Source organism: Numida meleagris, chromosome 14 (genome assembly GCF_002078875.1).
Source record: "Numida meleagris isolate 19003 breed g44 Domestic line chromosome 14, NumMel1.0, whole genome shotgun sequence".
NCBI classification, from domain to species: domain Eukaryota; kingdom Metazoa; phylum Chordata; class Aves; order Galliformes; family Numididae; genus Numida; species Numida meleagris.
In genome coordinates this window covers 1,556,756-1,576,446 of record NC_034422.1, presented here as the reverse complement: position 1 = coordinate 1,576,446, position 19,691 = coordinate 1,556,756, and the positions used below count along the sequence as shown (strand labels likewise).

Genomic DNA, 19,691 nt, shown 5'->3' with positions numbered 1-19,691 from the left:
GCCCCTCGCCCCCTCCCCTGGCTGCTCCCGGCCCCTGCCCTCCCCCGGGGGGCACCTGCGGCGCGGGGCGGGGGGACCTGGGCTGGAGGGGAGCGGGGCTCTCGGGGCTTTGTCCTCAGCGGGCTCGGAAAGTGCCGGGCTGGAGGCGGCGCGGCCCCGCGGGCAGCGGCTGGAGCGGCTCCGGAGGAAAGTTCCTCCTGCGGGGAGATGGGGGCGATGGGGGCCGTGTGCTGGCGGCGGGCAGGGCCGTGCCCCGGGGCCCGGGCAGGGTCAGAGGAAGGGGAAAGGGGAAAAGCGCTCGAGTTTTTCCTAATTGGAAAAATCACCCCGGCTTCGCGCGAGCAAGGAGGAAAGGGAAGGAGTGCCCAAAGAGAGGGAGCTGCGCGAAAACCAGCTGTCTGCGTCCCGCCGCCGCTTAACCTCTCTGGAGGTGATGGGAGGGTAGGGGACACTCCTCGTTCCGTGGCATTTTGTGGGCTGCCAGCTGAGAAGCTCTCCTGTCCCCGTCCTGCAGTGAGCGCCAGGCAGCCCCACAGCCCCAGCGCAGAGAGGACTCTGTCCTCGCAGGTGGCAGCGAACGCCAATTGCTAGCTGCAGTTAGTTTTCATATTCTGCAGAAGAAGTTGCAATAATTTATTGTAAAAGTAAAATGTTGGGTCAAAAGATCGTGGTTTTGCAGAAGACAGTGGTTTTATGCTCGGAGCTGTCTTCTGGAGCTCAGTTACACACGCACACACCCGTGAAGCAGCATGCAGACCCACTGCCAGCAGCAGGTGGGTGCAGATTTGGCACACCTTGCCCAGAAACCTCCTGTGCTGGTCCCTGTTGGACAAGGGGCACTGGTGTGGCAGGTCCTGAAGTCCTCCTTCCCAAAATTTTTGGGAATTCACCTGTCTTTTGAGGGACAATAATAAAAAATCCCCACATACCACCTTTGGTTGATTTCCAGGCAGGTGCACGTACTGTACAACTGGGGACACCGGGAGAAAATAATGACAAAAGATGAGCCCAAGGCTCCGAGGGGATTGGGGACGGGATGCTGGGATGCTGGTGCTGTGTGTACTCACTTCCCTCTGCACCGGCCCCTCCCCAGGGAGACTCGTATTTGCTGGGGTAGAAATGTCTCTTCAAAGCAGGGCGCGTGAGCAATATCTCGGTAGCTTAATTGGATTGTTTTTCCTCCTTGCACTGAGGGCAGAAGAAGATGCAAATAATACTTTGTGTGGTCAATTCTTATCTCACTCTTTTCTTTTCAGGGCAGATGTTGTGTAAATGGTGTTCCCAGGCTGTGACCCTGTCAGTTATTTGCTGTGATTGCTCGTGTTCAGATTTCCATTTTGCTCCTCCTGTGTAATATCTCTTTGAGTTACCTGTCAACCGAAGCGGCATGTACAACCACATGATGTCTGTACCGAACAGCAGAGAGCGAAGGGACTTTTCCCAGCAGAGTGCTTCTGCCTGAAGGGCAGTCTGGGCTCCATGGCACAGCGCTGCGCTGCGCTGCTGTTCTTAACGCTGGCAGTTAAACCTCAGGGCAATGTCACCATAAATGCACGTTAAGCTTTGAAAAATCCCTGAAACAAGAAATCTGCTTTTTCCCACATGAGGCTCAGTGTGACAGAAGTAAATATAGAGATTCCTTCTGCTCTTCCCTTATGTTAACGCACAGTCGTTGAGGACATAAGGGCTAGCTGGCAGAAAAGGGTATTCAAAAAGTGGGTTTTATTGCCACTTGGACAGGACTGGAACAACAATATAGGAACTACCTAAATGAAAGAAAGAGAATGTGCTCGAGTCTGGCAATGCAGCACTCTTTTTAAGGATCTTACATCCCTGTTCTTAGGATTCTTTTCCAGGGGTCATCTGAGTGCAGGCACCCGTAATCCTTCTGAGGCAAGCAGGCAATGCTGTGGGCTGTGCCACTGCTCCGAGCTGTAGACCTTGAAGTGCAGCATAGACACAAATGTATGCGGGTTTCTCATGTTTGTTTACTCCGCTCTTGGCCCAGCCATTTCTGTCTGTATGTCTCTGCAGATCTCAGCATCCTTCTGCCAGCAGGACCTGCCTGCACAACACTCCATCACTACAGCTTAGCTGTAACTTACCACCCAGCATGAAGAACCAAACTGAGAGCAGTCTGCTCAGAAGGATTCTCAGCTCAGAGCGATGACCCCCCCAAGCTGGAGCTTTTATGGAGATTCTGCTTTGTATTTGTGAGCTCCTTCTGTTGGCAGGCAGTGGGACACTGCATGGGCATGGACAACTTCACTCTTAAGGCACCATGCAAGACAAGGACCAAAAGACGTCTGGTTGCCTCCTGAAGGTGTCGGCCATGAGGCCAGGCACATGGCAGAGCACCGAGCCCACCAGCAGTACTTCCAGAGCCCTCCCAGGGAACATCTGGCTGCTAAGCTGGCTTCCCATGGTGTCTAGGGGACAGCTGTGTCAGGCAGCTGGGGTAGAGCAGAGAGATTTACTGGAGGGATCAAGCAAAGGCAGAATGGTGAAAGGCACTTTGCTTTCTGCCCACCCTTTACTCCCTATCCGATGCCAAGGAGGGCACTGGCAAGAGACTTTCAGTAACAAGGCTTTAAATCTTAGTTTATTCTCATTGCAAGAGTCCTCATCTGCAAACCTTCCGGTTACACAACACTGCTTTTTATATTTTCACAGTCTTCTTTTGTGTAGGATAGAGGCTGGTTAAATTCTGAGTGAAGCTGTTAAATCAGACATGCCACAGTTACATCAGAGTCTTTCCCCTTTTCATAGAAATGAGTCAGGAAAGTAACACTTCAATTCCTTATAGCTGTTAAAATAGACAAGCTAAAATTGCTTAGGCAGAGTGATGTATAAACATTACACACATATAAATAACAGATCGGTAAATAAAATACAAAAATAAAATATTAAGGCAGCCTTTCTTAGAGCCCTTTGCCAAAGAGCTGGCTGCTAGTCGCACAGTCTGTGTTCAACACAAAGCCATTTTTCCCTGGAAGGGAAGAGCTGGATGCCGGAGCCTGGCTGCAGCCTGCCAGTAATAGAGCTATTTCTGTGTGGTTAGCATAGGTTTCTTTTTTAATGAAGTTTTTGCAGACTGAGTGACACCAAATAATAGAAAGATGTAAGCAGAAAAGCATGCAATAAGCAGAGGGAATTGGAACATGGCGTTGTCAGCGGTTAGAGAATGAGATCTCTGCTAAGGAAATATTTAGAAAAACATGTTTGTAGCTTTAATAGCTGTAACTGGGAAGCTCCATGCACAGCTTTGTGCTGTGCAGAGAGTGCCACCCACTGCTCCTGCAGAGCACAGAGCCCTTCTCTCCTGCCTCAATCCCTCTTTTCCTAGTTCTGACACATCTGCTCAGAATTTGTACTTGGAAAAGCAGCAGCCTTTCCTCGGAACACTTACGTTCTTCATGACGCCAGGAATAGGCTGAAATGCTACAGCTCTGTGGGGACAGACTCGCTGGGTTTAACAGAAGTTCTGGTCTTTGCTCCACCAGTCCCTTCAGAAGGGAAACAACGAGAAGGAAGATGTTTTCAGCTGAGTTTATTGCAGTGGGTTACGCAAATACCCCGATGGACAGGTAACTCTGCACGAGGTCTGTCTTACCCTAATAGCTGTCAGCTGTTTTTTGTCAGAGCCAAAACAAATAGAACAGCCTTCTCCTTTTAGGGGCAAGACCTTGTGGGTTCCCAAAAAAGACAATTGCTATTAAGGTCAGAGGGAGCTCACTTGCAGAGAAGAGGCAGGACAGCCCTGCCTGGCTGCAGGGTGGAGGGGAGCTGCGCCGGCTGCTGGGCTGCGTGTGCCGTCTGTATCCGAAGGGGAGAGGAGTGCTCAGAGAGAGGAATTTCAGTAACCTCTGGGAGATGCCTTTGGCTCTTTCTCTGCTGAAGACAGAGTCTGCAGTGCACACAAACACGTCTCCCGCACAGTTACAGGAACCTCTGAGCTCCAAGGTCTCATGAGTTAGTGCCTGATGATTCCCCTGGTGCTTTAAGCAACTACCATGACACCTCCCTGTCCTGCTGAAGCTTACACTACGGGTGATAGATATCTCAGAGTCTTCTTTGGGCAGCCTGCTGCAGCATTGTGCCTTTCTTGGGGGCAGCCTCTGAAGCAGTGGTTATCCCTGGAACTGGGGCGTGGTGCCGTGTGGCAGACTAATAAGGACAATCAGAGATACTCTGGAGATTTGCCCGAGCAATAAATTGTCCCAGAGACATGGCATCAATGCCAAGAAGCAAATGTAGACAAATATCCAGACTGGAAATCTACATTAGTGACTCATCAATTCTTAATTTGAGTTCTCCGTGGGAGGCAAAACTCTTGCTTATACATCCTTACTATGGGCAAAAAACTGAATGAGGATGAGACATTGAAGACTTCCTCACCACGCTGTCCTTGGTGTCTTCTGCAGAGCAGTACTCAGGGAAGGAGAAGGGAGAATAGCTGCTGTTCTCTGAATCCTAATATACATTTTCTAGATATTCGTGTAGGTCCCTTGCTGTGACCATGTTTGTGAATTTGTGAACAGCAAATGGTATTTCACTCAGAAAATTCTCTAAGAAGACCGTGCTGAGGTGCACACCGCACAGCCCTTCCTCATCACGCTCCTCTCATCCCTATCTTTGGCCACTTGCCTTGCCAGCATCACTTGGACCCGTGCTTTCCTGCATTCCTACTTGCAATAGTCCTCTTCCTCAATTCATTTGTAATGTTCTCTTCCAAACCTTCCCTTCGGGGCTACCTCTGCACGAAGCTCACGGGATAGTGCGCTGGTACTGCCCCTAGCAATGTGGCAGGAGCCTGGTTAGCAGCTTTGTAACCGAGCTCTTTAAACAATTTAGACTGTCTGACGGTTTGGGTTTTACTGTCTTCCTGACTTCTACTTATCAAACAGCCTTCTCTTAACATCACAGCAGGAAGCGGCTGGAAGTCGGTCACCTCTTCCCTCCAGATGCATGGAACAAGCAGGCTCCTTAGGGAGATGAACGAAGCGTGTGCATGCATACCCACCTGCCACTGACAGCGCACAGAACAGCGTATTTAGAGGGACGTGCTTTCACGAAATTCCGTACGTGTGAACAAACCCAGAGAACTAAAGTTGCAGAAAGCTGTCAAATGGAAGAAAAGAAACCAAAACCCAAAGAAGCAGAGGAGCGCGCACGCGCCCCGGGGCTGGGAGCAGCGCGGGGCCGCCCCTCCCACAGCGCGCGGCCCAAGGCGGCCCGGCCCGGCCCGGCACCTGGCGCAGTGCACGCCGCGCGCAGCCCCGCCCGGCCCGGCAGGAACGCGCCCCAGAGGGCGGCCCGGCCGAGGAAGCCGCTCCCCTTCCCCGCGCTGCCGGAAGGGTCCGTCCGGAAAAGCCGCCGCCTCTCCATTGAGCCCGGCGGCACCGGCCGCCCTGCCGGCTCCCCCGGGCCGCCGAGCTCCCGCCGAGCTCCCGCCGAGCAGCGCCGGGCCCGGCGGGGCGGGGGGAGCGCGGCCGCGGGGCGGTCTCCTCTCCGACCCTGCGGAGGCGTTGGCGGCCGGCGGGGAGGAAGAAGCGCGGTGCACCGCCGCGCCCCGCCCGCCCCTTCCCGGCGGAGGCAGCGCCACGTCTCGGGCGGCAGCCGGGCGGGAGGCCCCAGGTCTGCGCGGGTCCGGCCGGGACGGGGACGGGGGTGCGGGCGGGGCGGGGTGGGCCGGGGCTCCGCGGGGCTCCGGGAGCGCGGCCTGGTGGGCTCCGCGGCGCTGCGCTCCGGCCCGGGCCCCGCCGCGCTCCGTGCTCGGAGCAGAACGGGCAGGTTTGCGCGGGGGTCACAGCCGGCTTCCCCCGGCGTGCGCGCGTGTGTGTGTGTGTGTGTGTGTGTGTGTGTTTGTGTGTGTGTTACGAATGGATACGCAGAAGGGCTTGGAAGCCGTCGGGCTTTCGGTGTTTGGGGATGGGCCGCACAGGAGACCCCGAGTGCGGAGAGGTGCCCCGCTTACAGCGGCATCGCGTACCGCCCGCGCGGCCCCAGCAGGAGCCGTCCTGCCTTTGTTCTGCAGCTCCGCTCTGCTACTCGGCGGTGCCTGCATGGCAGCTGCTCGTCAGACGGCTGCTGTGAGCTTTCTGACACCGAGAGCCTTCTGGAGTCGTTAGCTCATTGCAGCGGTGGTGTTGTCCTCTCCCGTGGAGATGTCGGTGCCAGCGTTGTCCCCACAACTCCTGCTTCCTGAGTGCTCCCTACTGCAGCGCTTACACGGCTGCGCTCTGGAGATGGGGACACAGTGCTGCTTACGGTGTGGGTGTAGAAATGCACCAAAAGTAGGCCTGGCCCTAAATCCCCTCCACCGCTTGGAACCGGGGGTTTCCACTGCTTTGGTAGTTGCAACACGAGTTCAGCTGTCAGCATCTGTTTGAACGTTCTGGCAGCCTCAGTGAGCATTCGCAACAGCTTTTGTCAGCTGATGTCAGTAGTCCAGGTCTGCGTACAGGTAGGAGCTGAATGCAGGTTTCAGGATTTGCATTCTGTGTTTGGGAATCCCCTCCTGCTGCCCCGAGGTGCTGGGCCGTGCCCTCCCTGCCACTGTGCTGCCTTCAGCTGGGTGCTGCACAGTGTGTGCGCTGCTCGCTCTGTGATGAGTAAACAGTAGTGATGTCATTTAAGTAAAATAGCCCTGGTTCCCTCCTGCTTTGTGACCAAATGGTTGAACCGGGATGACAGTAGTTTCATTCCATTTCGTTGGAATGAAATATGTGTTATGAAAGTCTAGACTGTGACTCACAGAGCAGAATGGTGCTCTGAGTGCTGTCTGGCTTGTGAAAGCCAACACAAAAGAGATGTTTCTGTTAAAAAGGAAGGTGGTCTTAAATCAGTCTTCTCGCTGAACAGTATCACGTTGCCTTATTACACTGGTCTAGTAATGCAACTGAAAAGTAGAAGGTGACAAAAATGGTGTTAAATAGATCATTTCTCTATTTAGAGAAGTTGGATAGTTGGTTGTATTGCATTGTCTCTGTTACTATCCCGTCTGCTGGTTCTGTTTGTTGAAGTTGATGGGCTGGTGGGCAATCTGTGAGCACTGCTTGCTTTTTAACTGGTATTTTCAAACTACATTTGTTTGTAGAGAATGCAGCTCCTTGCTGATTACAGCTTTGGCTGTAAGCTGTTTTCATGACCTGAAATCATCAGCTGCCTGCTGCTCACCGACAGCTGAAAAGCTCAGAACCGTGCTCCTGCATAACATCTTGACGCTGTTGTTGCTAATGGAGAGAAACTGGACTCGGTAGTTCGCTTGGCAGCACGTTTAGAAGAAATACTTTCCTGCGATCTGGATTGTTTTTACCATGGAATCCTCGTCCGTGCAGCAGGATGTTCTCTTGGACAACAGGAGCAGCAGCGGGGCTCCTGGCAGCTCTCAAGAACTTGGGGATTGTAATGCCCAGTCAGCTTTGCCTGTTACAGGAGATGAAGTTAACAGTAAGTTATTTCGTATGAACTGCATCATTTCCAAGTCTTACAAGGCTTCCCTGCTACTTTTATTGTTTGGGTGGTGCTGAAGGACATCTTTGTCCTTGAGGTCTGGGATTTCTTGTACAGCGGTATGTAGGAAGTTAAGTGAAGGCCATGACTGCACATGACAAAACTCTCCTGTTTTAAAATTCATTCTTTCAAAACAAACTTGTACTACCCAATACTATCAGCCATCAGCTGACCCTGTGCTGCTCACAGTGTTACTCTTGTCTTCTGAAATTGTTTCCAGCAGTATACATGAAGCTCTTCAGAACTAGCAGCTTTAACAGATCAGAAATGAAGTGTTTTATTCTAGTATTAAAAGTTCTAAATTAAAATGTACTCAAAAAGTCTCTCTAAACTTGCAACGCAGAAGAGAGATGCTGGCATGTACCCCCCAGATTGTCACACCCAAATTATCTCAAATAATGTAGATAGGCACTATAGTAAAATAATCATGTGACTGCTCAGAGGAAACTGAAGAGTGTACAGATCTGAGTAGATTACAGAGTCATGGAAGAACTGAGGTTGGAAGGGACCTCTGGGTCGTGTGGCCTGGTCTCATGCACAGAGCAGAGCTGTGACACTGCTCAGAGCTGCCCAGGCCCTCGTCATGCTGGGTTTTAGAAAAGCTCCAAATCAACAGCTCCTCTACCCATGCTGTCACTGAACTGCTTTCATTGTGAAAATCTTTTCAGTGTATTGAAGTTTCCATGTTTCCACTGCAGATAACGGGGGATAAGTTGATATGAAAGGGGTCTGTGTGTTGCTGCACGCGTACACCGAAGGATACAGAGTCTTTATGTAAAAGGAACTTTCTGTTGATACAGAGGGGATCATGTGATAAAGCTGTTAGTCTCCGGCCCTCCTCTGGTATCGCAGACTTGTCGCCTTGTCACGGGCAGGGAAGTGGAGTGCTAAGACTTTATGTGCGCTTATCGTTCAGCCCTTTATCAGCGTGGCACTGTAGTTGTGTGCTGATTCATTCATCTTTTATGAAGCCGCAGATCACACTCTCCTGTCTTGGACATCATCCAGACAATTGAATTGTGGCTTGTAAATAGGAGATGTTTGACTGCAGTGTTTTCAATTGAATTCCATCTCTTCCCACACTGTTCTAACCACGGTTGTATTGACACCACTGCCATTAAATTATTTCAGTTCCTTTAGATGCTGAGTGTCTCATAGCCTCGTGAAGTTGCCAGGAAACCATTCTTCCAGAATTTTGCTCCAGTATCTTTTTTTATCCATGTATACCGCTCATGGTTATGAAGAAAAAAATGTGAATGAAATACAAGTTCAGTGTGGTAATAGCTGCGGTTTCGGAACTATGGGCAGAAACTGTTTCTGCATGTGCAAGGTGTTGTTATTCATAGCACTCTCTCTCTTTAAAATGTACTTTTTACATTCCTAAGCTGCAGTTTGAAAACGTCTTCATCTGTACCCAGTGTTGGTTAGTCATTTAGAAAGCAGCTCCGTCCTCTTTCCTCCTTTCTGGCCTGGTTGTACCCATCCCTTCCGTCTGATGAGCTGCGTCAGAGAACCGATCCGGGCTCAGAAGGCCTGCACGTGTTTTCTGTGTGACAAAGATGCTCAAGAGCGTTTAACTTCAAGTGTAGGGAACTGATAACGCTCGGGCCACCTGCCACGGAAAGCTGTAGATTTTCTATCCACACTGTGTCCTTGGTCAGCGCCCTGCGTGCTGGTTCGCCCCGCAGACATCCGTGCTGCTCACGGGAGGGTGCCCCACAGATGTGGGAACAGCTGAGCAGCAGTGGAAAAGGCCCTGCTTTCTTTCCTACCTCTCAGCGTGTCCCATATGGCTTGTTTGATTTCAGGTGTGCTTTCATGTTCACCGCAGACATGCCCAGCTTTATTTTTATAATTGTTTTGCTTTCAGAAGATCGCAGTGATTCATAATGTAAGGGGGAAGAGTTCAACAGCAATGTGGTGAAGGACTGATGTCTGAATCAGTAATTAAAGCCTTTAATCCTTGTCACCAGCTACCTGTATATGAATCTTAGAAACACTTCAGTTTTGAGAGGATCTTTTTTTTCTAATTGAATGTTTCTCAGTTCTCTTCCCCCCTCCCCACATCACCTTTTTCAAAAAGAAAATGCAAGAAACTGTTTTCATGTCTGCAGCCTGAGGGAGGGGAAATGGAAAGGGGAAACTTGATCTTTCTACTTGCAAATGCTTGGTGGTCACACATGCTAAGTATTGTCAGACATATTTATGGAAAACAACAATGATTTCTTCCATCTTATTCTAATGAGTTCTGGTTGTCGCAGTGATGCACAGTGTGTGAACAGAAAGACCAGGGCTGTTTCACTTCTCTGCTCGGACAAGGTGTTTTGTAGCTATTTAATATAATACCTTTGAAGTTAGATGTATAGTTCTGTTGCAACAGCAGTTCCCTAAATGGAAGCAACCCCCAACGGAGCAAAGTAAAAATGTGAGAAATCCAAAATCCAAACTTACAAAGTGTTGAGCTGGCATTGAAGAAAAGATTTTCATGGTGGGAAAGGAGATGAGACTAAATTAGTACCAAAGTGGTTCTTGAATTGCCTTCCAATTGCTACATTTATTATTTTGATTCACATAGGAATTGCTACCGTACTTTTGGTGGAAGACATACTACGTGCAAATGGTAAACTCTCTTTGAAATTGGGAAGCTGTGCTTGGTCCGTGCAGGGAGCTGGGCGGGTGGGTGCTCTGTCCTCGTGCCCAGGGCCGTGCCCAACAGCTGAGTCACCGCTGAGGCCCTGCAGTGGCTGAGTGCTTTGCAATGAGCTGCTGCTCACTGTGACAGAGATCGTGTTGAGTACTTTGAAATCTAACAAGATTTGTGTGAAGTTTTGAAGATGTTTTATGATTGCATTTGAGATCCTGCTTGAAGGCATTGTATTCAAGCAAATTAGAGTTATTTCATTTTTTTAAATGAAAAAATATCCCATATAACATTGTGTTTTCCACTTACTGTCTTAGCAATTCCTGTATTCTTGTCCAAAGACAGTAGCCTTAGTGTTGTGTGTGGACAGAGCTGTAAGGATGCATGGAGTGGATTACAGTGTAGCTCAGTGAAACTTTCTTTTCCAGCCACCAGTGTTAACCTCAGCGAAGTGCCAAATGAAGAGGGAAGTCTGGAGCTAAACAGCAAAGTGGACGCCTGCCAGAATGGGCCAGAGTCGCTCTTCCCTGACTCTCCCATATCTTTTGATCCCACCAGCAGTCCTCAGGGTCAAGAGTCATCCCCAGGTGTGCCTGGTTTCCATGACAGCCTAAGGAAGTCTCAGGGAACTAGTGCTGAGGGCATAGCTCTTAGAAAAGAAGCTTTGCAGTCTCTCAAACTAAGCCTTCCCATGCAAGAAACAGAATTGTGTAAGCATCTGTTTATGGTAGTGCCCCTGCTTTCCATTGCTGCATAAAGCTTTTTTCTCTGAGCCTGACTGTGGAAACCTCTACTATCATTTCAGCTTGGACTAAATGTCGTTTTTGCAGTAAGCTTTCACTTTGAACTAAAATTCATTTTCTTTCAGTATACCACCCCCTGCTGCAGCTAAAGCACGTGCCTTAACATTTAGAAATTATTCTCACACTGGAGGGGGATCTATGCTTTCTGGGATTGAAGCTGCTCTGATCTTCCTGCCTGATTATGGGGAGTAACAGGTGACATTTTACAACAACAAAAAGCAGGTCATTTTGAGCTAAGTAAAGAAGAGGAAGAGGAGAAGGGAGAAGCCTTTACTGTCAAGAATCTCATACTGAACAACTTTTCTGGAATGTTTTTTTAAAAGCATTCCTACTGGACAGACAATGCGAGTTAGCAGAGTAAGAGAATGTATCTGTTGAATAGTCTTTCTCAGACCTTTAAGGAATGGGCAGACCGTGTAGGTCTGTCTTAGCTTTTTAATTTCAGTACTGCCCAAAGTGCAGAACAGGTGAACAGAACTTGCTGTAGGAGCTTTCTCTTTTTGTATGTACTGATAGGAACTACTGCACTTGGAAACTGGACAAACTGAAATACACAATCATTATCAATGCTTACACAACAATATATTAGAAGAGGACGTTTTGAAGTGCATGCTGTTGGGCTTTCCTTGCATTTCTTGCTTAAGCATGAAGCATGTTGCTGGTGGTAGAAGGGGCTTCTTCCTTTTGCATCAGATTTGCCTCTGTTGCAGTTTTCTTGTTTAACTGTAAAGATACCCTTCACTTGCAGGCTCGGTAGAGTCTTCCCTCCCATTGGAGAATGAAGAACAAATACGAATTCAAGCAAGAAGACGGCTAGAAGAGCAGCTCAGACAGTACAGAGTGAAGAGACATCAAGAAAGAGTGAGTAGCACACAGCAGGTGTTGTGGCTTTGGTAGTTGTTGGTGGGCTTGGAATCTTTATTCTCTCTGTGCTTTAAATTACGTTTTCTCTGCTTTAAAAATTTAGTAACTTTTCCAAACGTGGAAAAGCATGGCTGTTTTTTTTCTTCTGGAAGTACAAAATGTGGTTCTCTGTTACTGTATTGGTAACACACCTTTTTTTTCTCTCTCTCTTTTTTTTTTTTTTTGCAACTTGCAGTACAAAAAAGAAAAATAACAAAACCGAGATAACCTTAAACTTAAGAAAACTTTAATAGTTATTTCAAATCTTATTTATTTAATTTTCATTTTTTTCCTCTATCTTTCTGCTAGTTTCAGCTGGGACTTAGTTGGTTTTTCCTTCACAGTGCCTGGCACGATGCTGTGTTTTGGCTTTAGTGAAAAACCGTGCTGATAACGCACCGATGTTTCTAGTTGCCGCCGGGCAGTGCTGCACAGAGCCAAGGCCGTTGGAGTTTCTCGGCTTCTCACACTGTCCTGCCAATGAGGAGGGCTGAGGGGCACCAGGAGCTGGGAAGGGATGGAATCAGGGCAGCTGACCTAACCTGGCCAAAGGGATGTTCCATGCGATAGGGCACCATCCCAAAACAAAGGCTTGAGAAGGGCGGGGAGCTGGCTGGGCAGGCAGCCGCAGCGTGGGCGCTGCCTGGCAATGGGTCGGCAGGTGGTGAGCAATGGCTTGTGCATCTCTTGTTTTGTGTACATATGTATTTATAGTATTATGTAACCATTATCCTATTTTCCTCTTCCTTTTTCCGTCTTTGTAGCTTTTATCTCGACCTATGAGTTTTACTTTGGTGGTTTTTTGTTTTTTTTTCAGTTCTCTTCCCCTTCCCACTGGAGGAAGGGCAGTGGTGCTCAGCTACCCACCAGCTTCAGCCACAACAATCTTTCTGTTAATTTTTAGACTCTACCTTGATCATTTTCAATCTGCTTATACTGAATCTTGATAGAGTTGATTGCTGACATAGTTCACCTTGTTCATGAAGTGATGCAGAAATATAAATATTAATGTGAAAGTTCAGAGCTTTATGTATGAAGTTCTACAACAGAATAAATCCTTGATGCTGGTTCAAGTGTCACATTCCCAAATTAACTGGAGTTTCTTGGTTTCTTTTAGTCTCATCAGTCTACATCCAAAAGCCGGCCCTCCAGCACTCTAGATCCTGAGCTGATGTTAAATCCAGAAATCTTGCCAAGAGCTAGCACTGTAGCAATGACGAAAGAATACTCCTTTTTGCGGACCAGTGTCCCCAGGGGGCCGAAACTGGGAAGCTTGGGACTTCCAGCCTCTTCAAAAGAGAGAAAAAGTTCAAAGTCTTCGAAGTCCAGTAAGATCCGGTCCTTGGCTGACTACAGAACTGAAGATTCAGGCTCTGGAAGTTCTACAGGGAATCTTGTGGCTACTGATTTACCTGGTGGGACTTTGAAGCAAAGCAGAAGTGGGCCAGCATCTGTTGTTTCTGAGATTAGTCTACCCTTTGACACAGATGATCGAATAGAGAATTCCTCTTTGGCAGGAGATAGCATTTCAGAGATTGATGGAAGTGAAGCGGGAATGAGGCTGGATGGAAATGAAAGCGACAGCTCTACCTACAGCAGCGTATCAGGAAAAGGGCTCTACAACAATTTACCAAATTCAGAAGGCAAACAGAGAGTTCCATACACAATAAATGGTCAGAAGATACATCCTGATGTGATAGGGCAATTTCCTTCCATCGGTGAAGTGCTACAGGCTGCAGCAGTGGAGCACCAAGCCCAAGAGCAAGAATTTAACGGGGAAGTACGGAGCCGGAGGGACAGTATTTCTAGCAGGTAAGAAAAACTGATATACAGTGAGGTGACTACCAGGCATTGTACTTTTTTAGAATAGGCCATCTTTGCCCTTCTACTAACGTTGGATGAAATTTTAACATCTATTCATCACGATCAAATCAGCTTTTAACTTGCAGATTCTAAAAGAAACTGAAAGATCACTGAATAGCTACTGACTAAATGTGTTTTAGAGAAAGGTAGTTTTGACACTGATAGGATGTTTCAAAAGTTCTGCTGGCAATTGCTTCCATCTGTATTTGCTTGTGGAGGATTTATTCACAGAATCCCTGATGTGGCATTGGCCTTTAGAGCCTGGAAGCGTTGACATAACTGACTCAAGCAGTGTTTTTTATTATGATCATTTATGTGATCTTTCAGACCTCAGGTCACTGTGCAACACTAGGAGTCCTGTCCTTGATAATCTTACTCTCTTCAGCCCCTTAGTCTAACAAGCTTACATGTGTGTGATAGGTGTTAAACTGATTATAGGCAAGCAAGTGGATGACTGCTGAGGCCCCTGAAGTGGTGCAGTTATTTGTGTTGGCTTTTTTTTAATCACTTGTCTGCAAATGCAGTGCTCAAAATACTGTATATGTAGCAATTTAGAGATTACCTCTTCCCCCTTCCCCCTCCCCGCTTTGGAGTAGAGTGTTGTTCCCTGAGATATTAGGGTAAAATCATTTGTCACTGATTGTCCCATCATAGGCTTAATTCTCACAGTAATGAGAGAGAAAGCTGACAAGGTCTCCTCTATCTTCCTAGGCTGTATATGGTAGAAGGAGAATACAGAAACCCTTCTGCCAAATACCTTTTCTTCCTTCTTTTGCACTTCCTGTTGCTACTTTGCACTTCTGTAAAAAGAACAAATGTATGGGTACCACAATAAACTCTAGTTGCTGCAAGTGTAGGAAACTAACACATAAAACCTTAGTGTGAATGTAGTCTCTTTCTCTTTAGATGGTAGCGAATTTGTTCTGCTCTTTTCTGGATCCGTCGAAGTTGGAATGCTTGTCCCAGTTGCTAGGTCACATGGGAAGCGTTTGTCTTATGGAGTCTGAACACCTCTTAATTTTAGCAATGCTTTTGTTCAGCTGGGTGAGTGCTGTATTCTAACCCTTTAACTGTGTATGTGATGTCTCTGCCTGCAGTGTATCTATGGAAAGCTCTGTCGCAGGAACTCATGACGAAATGTTGCAGGTGCTAAAGGAGAAGATGAGACTTGAAGGACAACTGGAGGCACTTTCAGTAGAAGCTAATCAGGTAGAAAATGAATTTCTGTATTTAGCAAATTATGTTGATGTGTTAATTAATTTTCAAGAGCTTCCTACTCTTATGAGAGTGTTTTGTAAAAACACTGTTGAACTAGTTGCATTACAAGTGTGCTTAGGAAGATAAAGTCAGGAAAGCTGTTGACAGGTTTAAAAGAAAAAAAAGACAAAAGCAGTCTAGAGATAAATACAGAGTAGTGCTAGTGATTGTACTGCTGTATTTTCAGTTTGTATCGAGTAACGGTATAATGTATATAATGCAAAGCATTCTTACTTAAAGTGTGGAAACAAATCTTATGTGCCAGTAACCGTGTCAGGATTTCTACTAAAAACACTGTATGGTTTGTCTGTGCTGTCCTCTGTATTTTCTTTGAAAATTTACTAGGCGAGATATCATTTCAAAACATGATTTTTAGAAGAAAGTGATCTTTGCCTTAGCAAAGCCATTTTGCTATGTATCTTCTTTAATCAGCTGTTGGTGTATTTTCTGTTAAGACTTTTGTATTTTATTTTTGGGATGCGTTCAGGCCCTCAAAGAGAAGGCTGAGCTACAGGCCCAACTTGCAGCTTTGAACATGAAGCTTCAGGCGCAGGTGGAGCACAGCCAAAACAGCCAGCAGAAGCAGGAATCGCTGAGCTCCGAAGTGGCCACATTAAAGCAGTCTTGCTGGGACCTGGAACGAGCAATGGCTGACCTGCAAAACACCTTGGAAGCAAAGAACGCTAGTTTGGCTTCTTCAAATAATGATTTGCAGTTAGCAGAGGAGCAGTACCAAAGACTCATGCTGAAAGTTGAAGATATGCAAAAGAGCGTTCTCACCAGAGACAGCACAGGTGGGCTGATGTAAATTTCAGTCTCTACAATTTGCTGTTCTATAAACAATTCTATTTTGACATAATTCTGAAGTCCAAGAGCAAGACATAATTTTAATTTACATTTTATTGATGTCGTACTAGCAAAAAAATGGGAATTTTAAGGTGATTGCTTTTTATTTTGTGCCACAAGTGCCACAATTTGCAAGACACTGCCAGCTTGGTGAGGGAGGCATAGGTATTTAATATCTGTTGGACAGTGGACTAATGGTTTTTAGGAAAGTGTGCAAATATTGACTTGTAATGATGAATTTCAATGTCAGGATACCTGATTTCCAGTTTTATTTTTTAATTATTTCATAATCTCTACCTCTTAAAAAACTTTAGAAATTACTCATTTATTTTAATTTTGTTCTGCCTGTGGCCCTAATTTTTTGGATTCTAGAATTTCTGCTCCCTTGGAACAGCCAGTCTTTGTGTAATGAGGTGCATATGTTTTTGTTCAAGTAAATAAGCTGTGAATATAGCACTAAGCCTTGAAAACGTATGCATGAAAATTGAGCGATGGAATATGATAATCCCTCTTCTTTCTTTCCCTTTTTCTAGTTCATGATCTGCGACAGCAGTTGGCTTCCTTGCAGAGCCAACTTCAGAAAGTGCAGCTGGAACGGACCACGCTGACCAACAAGCTGAAAGCATCTGAAACAGAAATCACTTCTCTCCAAAATGTGCGGCAGTGGTACCAGCAGCAGCTGGTGCTTGCACAGGAGGCTCGGGTCAGGCTGCAGAGTGAGATGGCTAACATACAGGTACTGTGATTTGCTTGCACATAGGACCGAGAATGTTGGTTTTTTTGGTTTCATCTAGGGGATGTTGTTCATGAACTCCAAAAAGGGAGCCACTCTCTGTATACTTCAGGTGGGGCGTAGGGTAGGGGAGCTGGTTTGGTTTTCATCATGGTGTTAGTTCATATTATTACTGAGGCACACATATATGCAAAACACTTGTCTTATGTAGATGGAGAACTGTAGTGCCATGTGAGTAACAGTTGAGATGAGGCACAGACAGATTATGTGATTTCTTTGTTTTTCTTTTTTTTTCCTTTCCCCTAGAACTCTGACATTTGTTGGCTGAATTTTTGGCTTTTCTTACTAACCAGTGTATTTTTTTTTCCCCTTCCTTCAGGCTGGGCAAATGACCCAAGCAGGTGTGCTGGAACATCTCAAACTAGAGAATGTGGCATTGTCTCAGCAGTTGACAGAAACCCAGCACAGATCTATTAAAGAAAAGGAACGTATCGCAGCGCAGCTGCAGAACATTGAGGTAAGATTGTAGATGGTCTTCATGATTTATGTTCTGTATTTAGGTTCTGCAAATGTAGTATTTGAAAACTCAAGGATTTTCCATCCAAGCATTGAATTTCCCTGCTCCTAAGGCTCGTAAGCTAGAAAGGGCAATAAAGCAGCAGGTTAATGGAAGGACCACAGTGTTGCTAATAGCAATTGTGTCAATGACAGAAAGTTTTATTCCACGAATTAGCTACAGCATCTAATGAATCTTTTGGTTCAGAATTTTCTATACAGCTTAATTTTAATACTTGAAAGATTATTTTTATTTACATCTTGTTTTGTCAATTTAGAAAGGATGTAATGTTATTTAAAGGGAATTCAGATTGTGACAAGTATGTAAGACACTCACTGCTTTTTCTAATGTGTCTTACGTACGTGAGTGGGTGACTTCAGTAAAGATCTACAGGTGTGTAGGGCAGACATCATAGTGTTTGCTTGTCTCTTTCCTCTAGAAATGTTCTTGATGATTTACCCTTTTCCTTTTAATTCCCCCAACAGAGCACGTGCACACAGAGCCCCTACCAACTGAAATTACAAATGCTGACTCCTTGCTTTCTTCTGTGCAGGCTGACATGTTAGACCAGGAAGCTGCCTTCATGCAGATTCAAGAGGCTAAAACCATGGTGGAAGAAGACTTGCAGAGAAAACTGGAGGAGTTTGAGGATGAGAAAGAACAGCTTCAGAAAATGGCTGACTCTGCAGCAACACTGGAGCAAGAGCTGGGTCAGGTAGGCTGTTAGACAGCTTCCCAAAGGTTGCAAAGGAAACAGTTACTTGGCTGAAAAGGCAATAGTAAGTAAATACTGAGCTTTAAACTTTTTTAAATCTTCTGAAAGATTTCTGCAAAAATGAACTCCATATGAAAGTTGCTCTGTCTCAAATGAAAAGCCTTCATTCTCCTTTTTTTTTTAATCATCTCAGTAACAGTACCTTTGTGAAATTTCAGAACTACTCCCTTAGAAGTTGTTTTTGTTATAAATTCAGTATGTAATTATTCCAAATATAGACAAAAAGCATAGATCAACATGCAAAGTTGTTAGGCAGTCAGGATATCATTATATACAGTTACAGCGTAATAAATCTGCACTTTGCTGTAGGGTCCTGCTTTAACCTTGTAACGTTGAAAAGCTGGGATGCCAAGGGCTGAAATGAGATGGAGTATGTGATAGCTCAGTATTGTATTCCATGTAACTATATGGAATTATTATTGATAAAAACAAATTTATTCTATATATATACCTCTAGAATAATGTGAATTTTTCTTAATAACATTTTTGGTTTGTCGTTCTGGTCATTGTGTTTGCCTGTAAGATTACACATGCTGCATAAGGCAGTCAGTGCTTCAACAGAACAAATTTAAGTAACGGCCTGGGAACAGTGATAGGGCTAGAGGGAGCGGCCTCAAGTTCCACCTGGGGAAGTTCGGGTTGGATATTAGGAAAAATTTCTTCTCCAAAAGAGCGGTCAGGTGCTGGAACGGGCTGCCCAGGAGTGGAGGAGTCACTATCCCTGGAGATGTTTAAGAAACGTGTAGATGTGGTACACGAGGGATATGGTTTAGTGAGGAAGTATTGATGGTAGGTGGGTGGTTGGACTGGATGGTCTTGGAGGTCTTGTCCAACCTTGGTGATTCTATGATTGAAAAAAAACCCGAACAAACCTATCTTCTGTTACTTTCTCCTAGAAGCTCAGTGGTGATTACAGTATTTTGTTTTTATTGGAGTGCATTTGCAAATACAACGTTCATTTTGTATTAATTTAATCTTATCATACTTTCCTCAGGTCAAACTGACTTTGCATCAGAGAGATTTGCAGCTTGAATCTTTACAGCAAGAGCACCTAGATCTAATGAAACAATTCACCGTGACCCAAGAGATGCTGCATACCAAAGAGCAGACGCTGGATGACCTGCAAACACAGTATGATGAACTGAAGGCCAGATTAGAAGAGTTCCAAAATGATGCTACTTCTAAAGACGATATGATACAGTATTTGCAAAATGAGAAGATTGTCTTGGAAGTAGCTCTGCAGACAGCAAAAGCAAGTCAGGAGCAACTTGATGAAGGAACAAAACGCCTTGGAGAAGATACAGAAGTCACATCAGAAATCTTGGAACAGCTGAGGCAAGAAATGGCAATCAAGTCAAGCCAGGTAATAAATCCCTAAAAGTGTCTTATTAAAAATAGCTTTTGCAATTAAGTGTTGCCTCAGGCACGTGACATTGCCAGTTAGATTGCAGGAGATTTGTATAGGCACATTCATATATGTGCGTGGTTTCAACATTCAGCTAATTGGGAATGTTTTAATAATTCTATTAGCTTTCTCTGTTGGAAGACTGATCCTTTATATTTTGTTATATCATTAGAATGTTTACAGTTTCATACTACTTGATATCTGTAGGAATTTATGCCTTTTCTTGATATGAGATAGGAAGCTGAAGTTATTCAATTTGTTCTGTTTGCATCTTTCTAAAATGTAACAGTTTTTAAAAAAGAAAAGATGATGAGTACAGATTGCATGTGTTTCAAAGTGACTTTTTCATGTGCTCCTTTTCTTTGACACCATAGGCCAAACATCTCCCATAGGC

At 45.8% G+C, this 19,691-nt stretch overlaps 1 protein-coding gene across 3 annotated transcripts in view; it reads left to right on the top strand.

Annotated features, from left to right (window-relative positions):
* The window catches only part of GOLGA3 (golgin A3), a 28,595-nt gene continuing 14,385 nt past the window's right edge, over window positions 5,482-19,691 (top strand). Inside the window, exons 1-11 of one of the 3 annotated variants that reach the window (XM_021412895.1) lie at window positions 5,482-5,637; window positions 7,100-7,452; window positions 10,585-10,743; window positions 11,708-11,820; window positions 12,980-13,674; window positions 14,823-14,934; window positions 15,470-15,776; window positions 16,362-16,564; window positions 16,941-17,078; window positions 17,671-17,832; window positions 18,887-19,255. In XM_021412895.1, coding sequence (XP_021268570.1) covers window positions 7,320-7,452; window positions 10,585-10,743; window positions 11,708-11,820; window positions 12,980-13,674; window positions 14,823-14,934; window positions 15,470-15,776; window positions 16,362-16,564; window positions 16,941-17,078; window positions 17,671-17,832; window positions 18,887-19,255 — 2,391 coding nt within the window. In that variant the 5' untranslated portion in view covers window positions 5,482-5,637; window positions 7,100-7,319. Of the gene's footprint in view, window positions 5,638-7,099; window positions 7,453-10,584; window positions 10,867-11,707; window positions 11,821-12,979; window positions 13,675-14,822; window positions 14,935-15,469; window positions 15,777-16,361; window positions 16,565-16,940; window positions 17,079-17,670; window positions 17,833-18,886; window positions 19,256-19,691 lie in introns of all 3 variants that reach the window. The other 2 variants (XM_021412894.1, XM_021412896.1) reach the window with 2 other exon arrangements.